Here is a 16000-nt window from a genome sequence, read left to right as displayed (position 1 = left end):
CTGGGCAGGGCAGTGACTCTATCCTTGTCTGGGAGCTGCAGGCCCAGAGAGCAAATCAGGTCAGATAATATATTCATGCCTTGTCCTGTGACAGGCTGAGCATCTGCCATGTCTGCCGGGTGTCCTGCCATCTCCTGGGAGATGAGGGTCCTGCGGGGCAGAGGAGGCAAGGTCCCAGTAGACATGGTTGGGTGGGGGTGTCTCAGCCATGCATCCAAACAGAGATGTGCCCAGCCCTGACACACACACTGGGACCATTGGCCCTGCATCCAGATCCAGCGTCATGGGCACCTCCTTCCTGGGCACTATTTGGCAGGATGTGCCCTCGGCTCTGGGATTCTCCTCAGTGATGAAAATGGAACATTTTTGCTTTGCTGAGAATCTCCTCCTCAGTTGCCTCCCTCACCCTTTTCCCAACGGGAAGGAACTGCCGAGCTTGCACTAGCCAGTGGTGCTTGGGGGAGAAAGAGGCTTCCCTGGGGACAAATGCTTAATGTACCCAAGTCCCGGCCCCCCAGGGAGGCTGGCTTATTATTTCCTGACATCTGCTGCCCCTGCTCTGGATTCCCCTGAGAGCCTTAGAAGTGCCCAAGAGACTGGAGCAGTCAGCTCATTTGGCCCAGAGCAGCGGCCGGCCAGATGCAGGACTATGTGCAGCCCAGGCAGTCTTTGCCACCTTAGATCTCCCTTATCTGGCAGGCAGCAGCCCTCTGGGGACCCGGCCCCTCTGTGCCGAGCCTCTTACTCACTGTGTAATGAATTCATTGCTCTTCCTGCCCCAGCTTCTCTGGGACCTTCATTGTCCATCAGTCCTTGACCTCATAATTGTGCTCCCTAGCTTTGGGAGGAGTTCCTGCAGCTGGGATCATCAGACAGGAACCTGGTGCTTCTTTCTCTCTGCTTCTTCCAGGGCCTAAAGGTCAGCCCAACTCTAGGCCAGGATCGTTCAGACCTTTTTACCCCAAGAAGGCAATTCCTTAGAAAAGGCACCTTCAGGGACTGGAACAGTGGCACAGTGGTAGGGCATTTGCCTTGCATGCGTCTGACCTAGGACGGATTGCAGTTCGATCCCCTGGCGTCCTATATGGTCCCCAAGCCAGGAGCAATTTCTGAGTGCCTAGCCAGGAGTAACCCTTGAGCATCATCACTGGGTGTGGCCGAAAAAACAAACAAACAAAAAAAAAGACACCTTCAGAGTCAATAAATAGTATAGCTTATAGGGCTTTTGCCTTGCATGCAGTTAACTTGGGTTCAATCCCATATATGCCCCCCCCCAGGCCCATCAGAATGATCCCAGAGCACAGAGCCTGGCATACACCCTGAACACTACAATGTGTGGCCCCCCCCCAAAAAGTGGAGAGGGTCAAAGCAGTAATACAGTGGGTAGGGCTTTACATTTGGCCTATCAGGGTTGTTTTTTTTTTTTTTTTTTTTTTTTTTTGGTTTTTTGGGCCACACCCGTTTGACGCTCAGGGGGTTACTCCTGGCTATGTGCTCAGAAATCGCCCCTGGCTTGGGGGGACCATATGGGACGCCGGGGGATCGAACCACGGTCCTTCCTTGGCTAGCCTTTGCAAGGCAGACACCTTACCTCCAGCGCCACCTACCCGGCCCCTGGCCTATCAGGGTTTAATCCTCAGCATCCTATATGGTTCCCTGAACCTGCCCAAAGTGATTCCCTGAGCTTAGATCCAGGAGTAACCCCTGAGAACCACTAGGTTTGGCCCCAAACAAAATAAAAACAACAACAAAAAGTAGGGAGACCCCTCTCCCCCTGCTTTTTCTTAGCTCTGCCCATTTGGCTGCCATACCCATTTCAGATCCCACCTGTGGTGCCTGGAATTCTCCCTTCCTTAACCAGCACCCAGGGGAGCTCTGTGCTCAGGGTCTTGCAGACTTGGTAACAGTAGATCTGCCCAGGATGTGAGGCTAAGGGTATGAGGGTGATACAGGTCTCCCCAAGTCTTCTACAATCTCCAAGAGACCAGAGGGAGAAGCACATCTTCCTATGGACTTGGTCTCTATTTGATCAGCTCATCTGTCTCTGTGCTTCCCCCAAAACCCCACAAGGTGTCAGCAGCGAGTCACAGTCTCTGTGCTGAGGGCCAGATGCTTGAGCACGTTAATGAGTTATTGGGGAGCCTTGTGGACACAGTGGGATTTCTTTTCTTGTTTGTTTGTTTGTTTTTATTTTGTTTTGTTTTGGGGTCACACCCAGCAGCGCTCAGCAGTTACTCCTGGCTCTGCGCTCAAGAATCTCCCCTGGCAGGCTTGGGGACCATATGGGATGCCGAGATTTGAATCACCATATCGGCTGTATGCAAGGAAAACCCCCTACCGCTGTACTATATCTCTGGCCCACACAGTGGGATTTCTTTCCTGTTCCCTAGGTTCGCTCACTGGCTCGAACCGAGGAGGCCAGGGGCCTGCTGTGGCTGCTGGAAGAAGAGGCGCTGGTGCGTGGGGCCACTGAGGACTCACTCCTCGAGCGCCTTTTCTCCTATTACGGCCCCCAGGAAGGTGACAAAAAAGGTAGAGGACCCCCTGCATCCTTTCATGAGGGCTGCAAGGAGGGGACAGGAACTCTCTGGGCCTCAGCCTGCACCTTGATGCCTGCATCTTGTCTCTCCCACTCTCAGGCCAGAGCCCCCTCCTACGAAGCAATAAACCACACCATTTCCTCCTGGGCCACAGCCACTGCACCAACTGGGTGGAATACAATGTGTCTGGCTGGCTGAGCTACGCCAAGCAGAACCCGGCCGCCCAGAATGCCCCCCGGCTCCTGCAAGACTCCCAGAAGTAAGGAAGCTGCTGGCCATGCCCTAACCCCTACCAGGGGGCTGTTTCTGGACTGACTTTCTGCTCAAAGGTCCCCTTTAAGAAGGAGACAATCATGGTTGAAGGGAGGTGTGCTGAAGTTGGAATAACACCCCTATGTTCTTCCTAGAAGTTAGGAGTCTTAGATACCTCTCAGTGTTAAGTCAAAGAGATAGTGCAGTGGGTAGGGTGCTTGCTGAGTAGGATAGGGTAGCTGGCTGGGGTTTGACCCCTAGAATCCCTCATATGTCCCCCTGAGTACCACCAAATATGACACAACCCACCCACAGTAAAATAAAGGACAGGCCCCCCCTTCAGTGATTCATTGTAAAGCCCTACCATTCATTCATTCCACCATGATTGGGCCATTTGCTATGTTGCTGGGACTCCCTGGATGTGTGAATAGCTATGAGCCCAGTAAGCATTCTTAGCCTTGTGGGTTTGTGTTAGTAGGAGACACAAGATGGCTCCAGGCAGCATTGTACACTGCTATGTGATAGGTTAGAGGACAATGTCTCAGTCTTTCTGCCAGGGTCCCTTTCCAACTTTGTTTATGACCCTATGTCCTACCCATTGGTCCCCTAGTCTGATGCTGTGATCCCCATTTATGTGATTTCCAGTTGTGGCCCCTTGAATATGCTTGGAGACCTAAAGGGTCCAGTTGGGAAAGGCTGTGTGGAGCCCTTCTCCCCTCCCATCACTCCTTGCCTTTTCAGTGTGGGGAAGATCAGCTCAAATCTCTCTGTCTCCTCTCAGTCTGCACACCTGATTTTCAGTTCTCACTGTTTGAAGATTCCCTAGTGGTATCTCTGGGTGCAACCCAGATAACTATCCATCATTGACCCTGTGGTTTGCAGGGAGGTGCTTGGTGCTTCTGTGCAGAAACCTGGAATGTGAGGGATTGGAGAGATAACACAGTGGTAGGGTGTTTGCCTTGCATATGGCAAACCTGAGAGACCAGGGTTCAATTCTCGGCATCCCATGTTTCCATTTGGTCCCCCCAGCCTACCGGGGGCAATTTTATTTTTTTGTATTTTTGGGTCATACCCGGCAGTGCTCAGGGGTTACTCCTGGTTCTATGCTCAGAAATCGCTTCTGGCAAGCTCGGGGGACCATATGGGATGCTGGGATTCGAACCACTGTCCTGCATGCAAGGCAAACGCCTTACCTCATTCTATCTCTCTGGTCCCCAGGAGAAGTTTTTGAGCACAGATCCAGGAGTAACCCCTGAGCATAGCTGGGTTCCCCCCCCCCCAAATAAATTGAAACCTAGAATGCGATTCTTTCCTGATCCCCCACTCCCACCTTGGCAGAAAGATCATCAGTAACCTGTTTCTGGGCCGGGCAGGCAGCGCTACTGTGCTATCAGGCTCCATCGCGGGCCTGGAGGGCGGCTCACAGCTGGCGCTGCGGCGGGCCACCAGCATGCGCAAGACCTTCACCACAGGCATGGCAGCGGTCAAGAAGAAGTCCCTGTGCATCCAGATTAAGCTGCAAGTGGTGAGTGTGCTGTCTCCCTTCCCTGCACAGCCCAGGTGCCCAAACAGACCCATCTTCCCTTATACTGCCTTCTTTCCTGTGCCCCAGCCCATGAGTGGCCTCCAGGCCTCTTGAGGGCGTGTGGTCCCAGTATGGAAGGCTCTGGCCTATGGGACACCTGCCATCCGGTGTGAGGTGGGCACCCTGACCCTGGCCCTTACCCTCGACAGGACGCCCTCATTGACACCATCAAGAAGTCGAAGCTGCATTTTGTACACTGCTTCCTGCCCATGGCTGACGGCCGGACTGGGGAGCCTCGCTCCGCCTCCTCCCGCCGTGTCAGCAGTAGCAGTAGCAGCGAACTGGAGCTGCCCCCGGGAGACCCTTGTGAGCCTGGCCTCCTGCAGTTGGACGTGCCCCTGCTCCGGGCCCAGCTCCGGGGCTCCCGCCTGCTGGATGCCATGCGCATGTACCGCCAAGGTGGGTCTCCTCCTGTCCTGACCTCTAGTCCTCACTGCCCACAGCTGCTCTGTTCCACTGCCTCTACCTTAGGGCCCACTCTCTCATTTCTCCCAAGGAATTCTACTCCTTTCTCTCTTCCTTTCTCTTGTCCCCTTTCCAATTCTAGTCTTCTTCCTTTTTTTTTTAATTTTTGGGCAACACCCAGTGGCACTCAGGTTACTCCTGGCTCTGCACTCAGAACTCACTCCTGGCAGACCATATGGGGGACTATATGGAATGCTGGAGATCGAAGTCGGGTCTTCCACATGCAAAGCAAACCGCTATGCACTGTACTATCATTCTGGCCCCTCCAGTCTTCTTCTTGACTCCCTAGCCACAAACCTGCCATTTGTCCCCACAAACCCCTCCCCACTAAAAACAATACTGCCTACAGCAGCAGATCCAGTGCCCTTGGCACCATCTTCCCAGTAGTGGTCACTATTTCCAGTGTGCAGGTTTATAGGCTGCTTTCCCATGGGAAAGGAGGTGATAGATCTTTCTAAGGTACTTAACATTCTCAAGAAAGGTCAAAAAGTGGGACTGGAGCTATAGTACAGTGGGTAGAATGTTTGACTTATCGTCGCTGACCTGATTTTGACTCTTGGTATTACATATGGTCCAATAAGCACCGACAGGAATGAATCCTCAGCTCAGAGCCAGGAGTAAGTCCTGTCAGGTGTGACTCCCCAAAAAAGCCTTTTATTTAGGGGGATCATCCTCATGATACTCAGGGGGCCTCTTCCTGACTCTTTGCTCATGGTCACACCTGCCACATGTGCTGGAATCCAAAGAAGGGTTGACCACATGCATACATATACTATTCCTGTACTGTGTCTCTGCCCTAGAGAGATCATTTCTGGGGGTCCATCTGAAGGAGACAGAAATGGGGAGGGTCTCAGTGGCTGATGTTCCTAGAGTATTCAGTATACCAGATACAATTCTAGCGTGCCACTTATAGAAGGATGTTCTGTCCTCCATAAACAACTCAGGAGAGGTAGGGAGCTTGAGCGTTCCTAGGGCAGAGACTGAAACAGAGAGGTCAAGGTCAAGGTCGTCATTAATGGCTGAGCAGGACCTGTGTAAGCCTGGCCCAGCCACAGTGCTTTTCTAGCTAGGTTAGGTTTGCCTGAGGGAGTTAAGAGCAGCTTGGCTTCAGCCCCCACCCCCTTTTTATTCCTGAGTGAGGAGAGCTGGCTGGGGTCCTGTTTGCCCCACATCAGGCCCCTCGAGGCATCCCCACAGTCAGCTACTGCTGTTGGAGGTCACATTTCCTCAACAGCCAACCCAGGAAGCGAGCTTCATGCCCTGCTCTAAATAAATCATTGATCTGTCCCCGCGTCTTGATATGGAGTTGGTGTTTATTATTTCAAAACCAGATTGTTACCGCTCTGAACCAAAATCAATGTGCTTTACTCAAACAAGCAGATCGATGAGGCCAGCAGCAGCCCCCCGCCCCGCGCCCAGCCCCCAGCCTCCATCGATAGCGCTGATGATTAATTAAGATGCCAGGCGTCTGGACCTGCTATCCCGGCCCATCAATTTAATTGCAATTCAGATACAATCAATAGCTCACTTTGTCTTGGCCCCTCTGCGCCCCCTGCCTCCTGTTTCAATTATCAGGCACATGCTTCAGCCTCATCTCCCAGTTGGAGGGGTTCCCAGAGCCAATAGCCCAGGGTAGCGGAGCACACTGCCCTCCTACGGCTGTCAGGAGCCTGGCACGAGTCCAGATCCACTCCAGCCTCTCTTAGCTGTGATGACCTTGAGCAGCCACTCGCACCCCATCCAGGGCCTCAGTTTTCACTTCTGAAAGATGAGTTGTATCTGGTATGGCCCCTCTTCGGGTTGAAATTCTTTGATTCTTGGGGCTGAGTGATAGCACCGCGATAGGACATGGATCTGGGTTCGATCCCCAGCATCCCATATGGTCCCCCGAGCCTGCCAGGGGCAATTTCTGAGCACAGAGCCAGGAGTAACCCCTGAGCACTGCCGAATATGGGCCTCCCCCAAAAAGGAAATGATTTGATTCTTGAGATCCATCCTGAGTGAACTTGGCATGACCCGTAGCTGTCATCCTGATCTTACCCCAACCCAGAAACCCACCACTCCCCCACCGCCAAAGCCAAACAGACAGAGATGTCACTTGGGGAGAAAGAACTGGCAAGTCTTTTTTTGGGGGGGAACACACCTGGCCATGCACAGGGCTAACTCTTGGCTCTGCACTCAGAAATTGCCCCTATTAGGCCAGAGAGATAGCACAGTGATAGGGCATTTGCCTGCTAGGAGCAATTTCTGAGCACAGAGCCAGGAGTAACCCCTGAGAACCACCGGGTGTGGCCCAAAACAACAACAACAACAACAACAACAACAACAAAATTGCCCCTAGCAGGCCCAGGGGACCATATAGGAAGCCAGGGATTGAATCCAGATTGGCCACATGCAAGGCAAATGCCCTACCTGCTGTATTATGGCACCAGCTCCTAGACTCAGTAGCTGTGGGGGATGGGAGGGCAAACAAGGAGCCCTTTCTGGTTTTTGTTTGTTTGTTTGTTTGTTTGGAAGCCACATCTAACTGTGCTCAGGGATTACTCCTGGTGGGGCTCCAGTTCAGGCAAGCTCCCTACCCACTGTTGTCTCTCCTGATCTCCAAGGAGCCCTTTCTGATACCCTGCCTCTGTACTGAGCATTTCACTAAAAATCCACCAAATGAACCACACTGTGCTTTGTGTCTATTTTTTCATGGATTCCCGAGGATTCCCATTTGAAATGAGAGGTAGGGCTTCCATTCACAGGTCGAGTAACTTATCCAAAGTTCACAGGATATGAAGAATCAAGGCTGGCTTGGGGCTGTGGTTCAGTGATATAGCATTTACCTGGAGTATGTGAGATCCTGGGCTTGATCTCCAGTAAAGAAAGGGGGGCGGGGGGAAATGAGAGAAAGAGAGGCTAGAGAAATAGTACAAGGATTAAGGCACTTCCCTTACACATGGTCAACCCCAAATCAATCCCTATGACATATATGGTCTCCCAGCCATCCAGGAGAATGATCTTAGAGGATGGCCACGTCTAGCCCAAATCTTTCCCCATCAAAAAAAAAAAAAAAAAAGAGAGATCAAAGACCCAGATTCCAGTCTCCACCCCACCCCCATGTTCTTTTATGCTCTGGTGTCCTACTTTTATTTTGTCTCTCTCATTATTAGGGAGACTGGGAGGGCCAGGAAGTGACCCAGGGATCATCCAGTTCCTCCTCTCTGAGGTTCCTTCCACGTGGCCAGCCACCCCACACCTGCCCATCTACAACGACCCACTTGCTTCCTCCTTAAAGTACCTGTCAGCTGTTGTGGGCAGTCCAGTTGTCCTTTCAGCCTCCTACTCTAACCCTCGCTTCTTCCTCTCCACTCTCCCTGCCCTGCTGACCTCTGCTGCAGGCTCCCTGTCTCCCATTGCCTGGGCACAATGTCCATAGGGTTGGGCGCAGGAAGCAGATCACACCTGGCCTCTCCCCCTCTCTAGGTTACCCTGACCACATGGTATTTTCCGAGTTCCGCCGGCGGTTCGATGTCCTGGCCCCACACTTGACCAAGAAACATGGACGCAACTACATCGTGGTGGACGAAAGGCGGGTAGGTTAGAGCCCTCCCGTCAGCTGAGCGGCTGAATTCATGACTGCTGAATGGGCTGTCTCTTCGACATTCCAGGCTGTTACTGTACCCCCAAAGTCAGCTCTACAGAGAGCCAAGGGGCTCCTAATGAGAAATATCTCCTTTACCAGTCTGACCCCAAGGCCTCTTGATATCCCAGAAGGAGAGAGGTCTCTGATGAATGGTCTGGAACCCTTTCCCTATGCCCCTGAATCATGGCCCTACAACTCCAGAAACACCTCTGGGTCACTTCAGTGTGTGTGTCCATTCCCTGCCTCACAGTCCCCTCTCCCTGACCCTTGTCCTCCATTCCAGCCTCCCACTCATGGCTACACCTAATACTTTGTGCTCCCGGAAATGCACCTCCTCTGCAATGCTGGCCCCATCTGGGCCTCCTAAAAATGCTTCTCAGCCTCTTCCTCCACTGCGACCTCATTTCTGGACCCCTCTGCTTTCTCTGCTCCACCCCTTCCCTTTGATCTCGGCTGCCTTTCCCACTTCACCCTCCATGCAGGAGGCCCTCCTGTGGTCCCTCAGCCTTTGCCCCTTTGCACTCCTGGCTATGTTCTGACACCTGTTCCCCGTCCCCTGCATTTGCCCTGTTGGATTTCTGGCTCCCATACTGTGGGAGCTGGTATAGCATGTGGGCATGAATCCTACAGGTTCATGGGCTCCAGCCCTATTGGCCTGGGAGGGACTGGTGAGGTTCCTCACTCTTCCTCTCATCCCAGCTCCTGTGGTTCATACACAATCTGTCATCCTTCCTGCCCATTTCTCTTCCCAGCAGTGACCTTGGCTCTGGACACAAATAAAATAGGCCCCACCCCATCTCTGCCTTTTCACCTCTGACTCTTCATTCCTCTGCACCCCCTATCTTGTCTGGGTGGGAGGTCCAGCTCCTCATGAAGACCCTTCCCTGTGATGTCTCTGGAGTATGACCCCCTCCTGTCCATCCTGCCTCTCCCCATCTGCAACAGTATTTCTTATGGAATGGTATCCCCGACAGTGCTCTGAGGGAGACTCCTGTCTCCTGTCTGCTCCTTATCTTCCCTCTGCCTGTGACTGGCCTCCCCAACCCTCCTGGTTGCCAAGCTAAAGGCATGTAGTGTCCTTGTCAGTGCGGCTCTGAGCAGCCCTTTCAACTTTGCTCAGCTTGTTGCTGCCATTCCCGGGGTCCCCTAGTCTTTGTGACCCTCTTTGTTCTGTGTCTCTGACCTTCCCGTCTTGCACTGGCCCCTTTGGTAAGTGTCTCCTTCTCCTGATGGTTCTCCCTGACTCTTGTGTTTCCTCACCCTCAACCCATTCCTGGGTACCCACATTCCTACCCCTTTCACATTCCTTCTTATCTGTGGATAGCCTCAAAGCAGCACCTCCAGCTCAGGTCTCCTGAGCATTACACACATTTCTATACAGCTGCTTTCTGGAATTCTCTACCTGAGTGCCATAGAGAGCCTCAAACACTGTATGTTCAATCCCAGCCCTTTCTCCTATGGCCCCTTCTGGGAGAGTGGCCATGTTTGCTGGTATGAAGGGCCCCAGCAACCTCCGCTGCCTCCTTTCTCCTCCTCTTCCTCCCTCATCCAGCCCTTGAGGGTTTCTCTTTTCTTTGGTGCAGGCAGGCTCAGCTATCAGTAAAATTGCTGCAGTAGATATTGGGGGGTTATCCTTTATCCATGCCCCCCCTCATGCCCTGGGGTCCTGTGAAGTGAAAGTTGGAGGGGGTTCAGAAATGAGATCTCAACTCTAGGGGCTGAGTGCTCAGACTCCTGCCTCTCCCTCCAGTTACTCTCAATGAAATTTGTGCAGTGGGTCCTCTTGGGGTGTCCCTCAGGACCTTTGCCCATGCTTTGCCCCAAATACCCCAAGTGCCCTTTTTCTCCTCTGCTTTGGCTAGTCCTTCTTGGACTCGGAGACTGGGTCCTGCAGCAACACCTCCTGGAGGCCTCCCAGGGGCTCCTGGTGAGAGTTGGTGCCTCTCCACAGAAACCAGGAACCTTTGCCACTCATCTTCTGCTGCTCTGAGTCTAGCACAGTGCCTGAGCCTATGGGTGCCCAGGAAGAAACCATGGGCTGTGCCAGGGTGGGGTAGAATGGAGCGGGCATGCCATGCAATCCCTGGGCGGACCTGACACGCCTCCTTCTGCCTGCAGGCGGTGGAGGAGCTGCTGGAGTCCCTCGACCTGGAGAAGAGCAGTTGCTGCATGGGCCTAAGCCGGGTGAGTTGTCCCTGCAGGGACAGTATCTGTCTGTCTGTCTGTCTGTCTCTCACTCTCCTCCCTTCTTTGTCCAACTCCACTGCCTCCTGCACACCTCCTCTATATCCCCCTACTTCACCCCAGCTCCCACCCCTCTGTCTTGCTCTTAGCTGTCACTCTCAGGCCTTGGGACCCAGGGCTTAGAGGTTTGGTTAGTCTGCACCAAACTCATCTTACTACCACTCTACACTCTGCGAAGCTGCTGGTTCTGTGCCACAATCAGGTGCTGCCTTGGCCTGAGGCAGAGTGTGGGCAGCAGGGAGAAGAGGGCAGGAAGGCAGGAGGCGAGTTCACCAGAGAGCAAGCCTGCCCAGGCCCCATTGCTCATCTGAATAGAGTGAACACGGGGCAGGCCTGTCCGCCCCATGCTTGTCTGCCATTGCCGCCAACCCAGGCCAGTGAACAGCCATCCCAGGGGCAGGCACCCTTCACCCTGATCTCCCAGACCAGGAAACTTAACAGGTCATGGCTACGCTGTGCTCATGGGTTGAGTGGGGAACTGTTGGGAGTGGGGGAAACCTGTTCCTCTGTCAGAAGTGGAAAGATCCAGGTCCCAGGGCCTCATGGGCCTGTGAGGATGAGGTGGGTGCTGGACCTTCTCTCCTCTCTGCTCTGCTCTTGGAGGCTCAGGGGTTCCCCTATCAGCTGCTCTCCAGGTCTCCACCTCATGTCCTATTGCTGTGTTGCCTGGGGTCCTATCACTCTGCAGCCCCTGTTTTCTCGGCAGGGCTGTGGCCTCTTTTCCTTGTTTTCAGCTTCTGTTTTCTTATGTTTCCCCCTTTTTCTCTGGCATCTGTCTTCCTACCCTCTTCCTGTTCTGGTCCCCACTGTTTCTCTCTCTCTGTTCTGTCCCTCCTCTCTTCTCCATTTCCTCAACTTTTTCTAAACTCCAGACTTTATTCCCCATCTCTCCTGCTGGACTCCTGCCTCTGTATGCTGAACGGCTGCCTTCCATCACTAGGGTTTGTCACAGGTGCCTTGTCGAGGCAGACAGACCAATGCTCATGTCTGGGCAGAATTGGCTTTTGTTTGCAGCTGGTGGAGAGGTGAACCAACCACCAGGGCTCCCCTGCTGTAGTTTTCACTGAGTGGTGAGCGAGGTGTGGGGGTGTCATAGTGCTTTAAGAGGGGAGTCACCCCAGGACAAGGAATTTAGGGGTCTGAGAGCCTTGTGCAATGGTCTGTAAGATTAGTCTCTGTGTTTGGGGAGGTGCTGACACACCCCACAATGGGCAGATCTCCTGGGACTCACTGCTCTCATCCCTAAACCATCTTTTCTCGTTGAGTTTTGGGGCTTTTTTTGATCTCCCAAATGCCATCTCACTGGTGGGTTGTCCGATCCCTTACATTATTAACCCCTTCAGAAGAATTTGGTTAATCCCTACCACAGGGGGCTCAAACACAGTGGGAAGTTGGGGCTTGTGTAGGGTGCAGCACGCATTGGAGGGGCCATGCACCCGGGGTCCCCGGCCCCACATTGAGTTTGGGGTGGCTGAGCAGCCTTGCTCTCTGGCAGCCCCAGGAAACTGGATTTCTGCTCTCAAGCAAAGCTTCCTTAGAACATCCCATCCTTCCTGCGGGTTCCGTGTACCTGAGTGTTCCCTTGGGCTTGCTCTCTTCTCTCTGCACCCCCATGCAAGCAGGGAGAGGGGCTAGGGGCTCCTTGTCTGCATGGAGGATTCTCTCTCCACCTGACTCTCCCCACCCCTCCTCCTGCCTCAGCAGGGCAAACCTGCCTGTCCCAAGCCGGAGCACAAAAGTGAGAGAGGAAAGGCTGGGAGTGGGGGTGCCCGCTCCTCTGCCCTCTATCCCCCAAACCTGTATGACAGGTCCTTGACTGAGTCAACATCCCCCCTCCCTTCTTCAGCAGATGAAACCTGGGGGTGGGGGTGGGTGTTGGCACATGAAAGTGGAGCCCAAAATGAAACTGAGCAAGGCGGGTGGGGGAAGGGCGGGGCTCCCCACTGTCCCTCTCCTCCCCTCTTCTGCTCCCACCTGCTGCTTCCCACAAGCCTCCAGCACTGCCCCCTTGCAGTGGCAGAGACTGCAGGCTCTGAGATTGGGTTCTGCAGGAGCTGTGGGACAGGGGGTTTGGACAGTCTTGGGGGGTCACAGTCACTGTGGCGCCCTTGTTTCCTCCTGGCCCAGGTGCCTTCCCTCTCATATCCCTTTGAAGCTCCTCTCCCACCTTCCTTTTCCCCTTCACGCCTCCAACCCCAGCCTGCCCCAGTCTCTGGCTCCTTCACTGTCTCTGATCTTTTGGGCAATTGGATTTTCAGGCTCTGCTCAAACCATGGGCTGTGTTCTGGGGCCCACTGGGGTCCCAGGCTTCCTGTTCTAGTTCTGACCCACTCCTCTCCTTGGCCTGGTCTCCCACCTTCATCAGCCCCTCTCTGCAGGTGTTTTTCCGCGCGGGCACACTGGTGCGCCTGGAAGAACAGCGGGACGAGCAGACCAGAAGGAACCTCACCCTGTTCCAGGCTGCCTGCAGGGGCTACCTGGCCCGACAGCACTTCAAGAAGAGAAAGGTACTGTCCCGGGGCACCCTGGATTCCTCCTCGTCGCCCCACCTGGTAGAGGAGAATTCCTGGGAATTCTGGGAGAGGCATGTACAATTGGGGGAGGGAAGGTTGGGCCTAACACTGTGGATAGGGAGAAAGGCGGGATAGGACAACCAGGGGCTCCAGCTCTTGGCCAGGGTGGGTAAGGGCTCCAACTCCTTGTGCCCACCCAGCCATGGGCCCCTGTGGACCTAGTAGGAGGCACATGGGGGCGGGAGGAAACAGGACCCGGGTAAAGGTGGGCTCCGGATCACGGGCTGCTCCATGAAGATTAAGGAGCTGTGTCAGCGACTCCTTTTCTTATTAGCAAGTCCATAAAACAGCTAGCACCACCGCCTCTTGTGTTTCAGCAAGATTAGGTTTTATAGCACATCTAGGCCAGGGTGCTGGAAATAATCAGGCAGCAAATAAAGCAGATGAAATTATTCCTAATGACAACAGGGCCAGGCACCCCGCCCCCCCACTCTCAGAGGGATGAAGGCAGGAAGGGGGTCCAGGCAGCCCGGGAAGTGATGGGTTGGAACCCACAGCCAGAGCCCAGGCCTTTGTCCTCCAAGTGGGGGCCCCTGACAAGGGCACCACTAGTCCTGTGGGACTCAGTGCCCATCCCTGCCCCCCAACTTAGATCCAGGATCTAGCCATCCGCTGTGTGCAGAAGAATATCAAGAAGAATAAAGGTGTCAAGGACTGGCCCTGGTGGAAGCTCTTCACCACTGTGCGGCCCCTCATTGAGGTTCAGTTGTCCGAGGAGCAGATCCGGAACAAAGACGTACGTATAATGTGGTGGGTGCCATGGTGGGGCAGGAAGGACCCGAGTTCAAGCCCTGCTTTCTTGGTGGGGTCCCCACGCCACCACTCTTTGGTCCAGAAGGCCTTCTCTGAGGTGCTGACCCAGTCCATGGGCAGTCTCCAGGCTCAGCTTCTCCAGTATCTGTGCTGAGGTGTGGGGAAGGAGCTTTGCATCCTGTCTCCAGTTTCATCAGCTTTCAGCACCCCATGGTTTCCAATCCTGGGTCCCTGCCCCTTGCAGTTCTTCAGGCATAATTTGTGCCTCTTCTTGCACTCCAGGAGGAGATCCAGCAGCTGAAGAACAAGCTTGAGAAGGTCGAGAAGGAACGAAACGAGCTTCGGCTCAACAGTGACCGGCTGGAAACCCGGGTGAGTGACACCAGACAGACCTGTGGCTTCCCAGGTGACCAGAACCCTGCACCCCCACCCCGCTCGCATTCCACCTGAGTGAGGAGGCACTTCAATGGGTGGCAATTTCCCCCTCCCCCCAGATCTCAGAGCTGACATCGGAGCTGACAGATGAACGTAACACGGGAGAGTCCGCCTCGCAGCTGCTGGACGCCGAGACCGCCGAGCGGATCCGAGCTGAGAAGGAGATGAAGGAGCTGCAGGTGAGGGCTGGACTGGGTGTGGACAGCCCTGTTACACACTGCTGCCCGGCTCCTTTCCCTGAAGATGACTACGTCTCTGCCATCTGTCTGCCCTGAAAAGGCTTAAGAGCATATATGTGTGGATACTTCAGGGGCTGAAGGGCACTCCTCACGATGCCTCTTTTACAGACCCAATATGATGCACTGAAAAAGCAGATGGAGGTGATGGAGATGGAGGTGATGGAGGCGCGTCTCATCCGGGCAGCTGAGATCAATGGGGAAGTGGATGATGACGACACAGGTGGGTTTGTGGCCCAAGGAGCAGTGTTACCCGCTCAGTCCTGGTCTAGGCCCACCCATTCTCTAGCATTCTTATAAAGCCAGGCAAGTCAGCAGGACTGAGAGTGCTCATCACTGTAGTGGGTTCTCAGGGACACTCTCCAACTGTGTTCCTGGCTGCCTTTGAGATCCTGGTCCAGCAGTTCCTGAGGAGAGGGCTGCACCTATAACAGGGGTTAGGATGGACACCTTCCACCTTCTAGACCCTGACACTGGCTATGTCCCTTTCTACCCCATCCTTCTTCCTCTGCACTCCCCCTGAGGGTGCAGGCCTCAGCAACTCAGGTCCCCATGATGCACCCCTACCCCACAGGGGGCGAGTGGCGGCTGAAGTATGAGCGAGCAGTGCGGGAAGTGGACTTCACCAAGAAGCGGCTCCAGCAGGAGTTTGAGGACAAGCTGGAGGTGGAGCAGCAGAGCAAGAGGCAGTTGGAAAGGCGGGTGAGCCTGGCAAAGGGGGCTTGGAGGATAGGGAGGGCTTGGAACCTGGCCAGAGGAAACACCCCAAGAGCACAGAGGAGGGACGGATCCAGGGACAGGCTCATAGTGGTTGGGTCCCTGAACACCTCGACACTTCCTTTCCCTCACTCCCCCACTTCCTCCTCATCTTCACCCCACCTTGGGGTTCCTCTGGCTGCTGACCCATACTCCTCCTCTGCCCAGCTTGGGGACCTGCAGGCAGACAGTGAGGAGAGCCAGCGGGCACTGCAGCAGCTCAAGAAGAAATGCCAGCGGCTGACGGCTGAGCTGCAGGACACCAAGCTGCACCTGGAGGGCCAGCAGGTCCGCAACCATGAGCTGGAGAAGAAGCAGAGGAGGTGGGTGGGAGATCCCCAAGGAGAGCAGGGCGCCCTGTCCTGAGGGACAAACGGGTGGTTGGGGGGGGCTCACTCCTTGCCTCCGAGGAGCAGTCTGGTGCCATCCCCATTGCACTTGTGTCCCCCTCCCCACCAGAGTGCGCCCTGCAATATCAACCTGTCCCCCTGGCCTGGGCCCAGTGAGGCTGGCATCAGATTGGCCCCACATAG

The 16000-nt window shown here is 54.5% G+C and overlaps 1 protein-coding gene across 1 annotated transcript in view; it reads left to right on the top strand.

Annotated features, from left to right (window-relative positions):
* MYO18A (myosin XVIIIA) overlaps positions 1 to 16000 on the top strand; it is a 120928-nt gene that overhangs the window by 81708 nt on the left and 23220 nt on the right. The window contains 13 exon segments of the mRNA XM_049789422.1: positions 2391 to 2532; positions 2640 to 2799; positions 4131 to 4317; positions 4527 to 4776; positions 8311 to 8420; positions 10589 to 10654; positions 13093 to 13221; positions 13880 to 14023; positions 14323 to 14412; positions 14535 to 14654; positions 14823 to 14934; positions 15286 to 15413; positions 15636 to 15790. Coding sequence (XP_049645379.1) covers positions 2391 to 2532; positions 2640 to 2799; positions 4131 to 4317; positions 4527 to 4776; positions 8311 to 8420; positions 10589 to 10654; positions 13093 to 13221; positions 13880 to 14023; positions 14323 to 14412; positions 14535 to 14654; positions 14823 to 14934; positions 15286 to 15413; positions 15636 to 15790 — 1793 coding nt within the window.

The sequence above is a fragment of the Suncus etruscus genome, chromosome 1 (assembly GCF_024139225.1).
Source record: "Suncus etruscus isolate mSunEtr1 chromosome 1, mSunEtr1.pri.cur, whole genome shotgun sequence".
NCBI classification, from domain to species: domain Eukaryota; kingdom Metazoa; phylum Chordata; class Mammalia; order Eulipotyphla; family Soricidae; genus Suncus; species Suncus etruscus.
The sequence above is the reverse complement of the archived record's forward strand: the minus strand, read 5'-3'. Positions and strand labels throughout refer to the sequence as shown.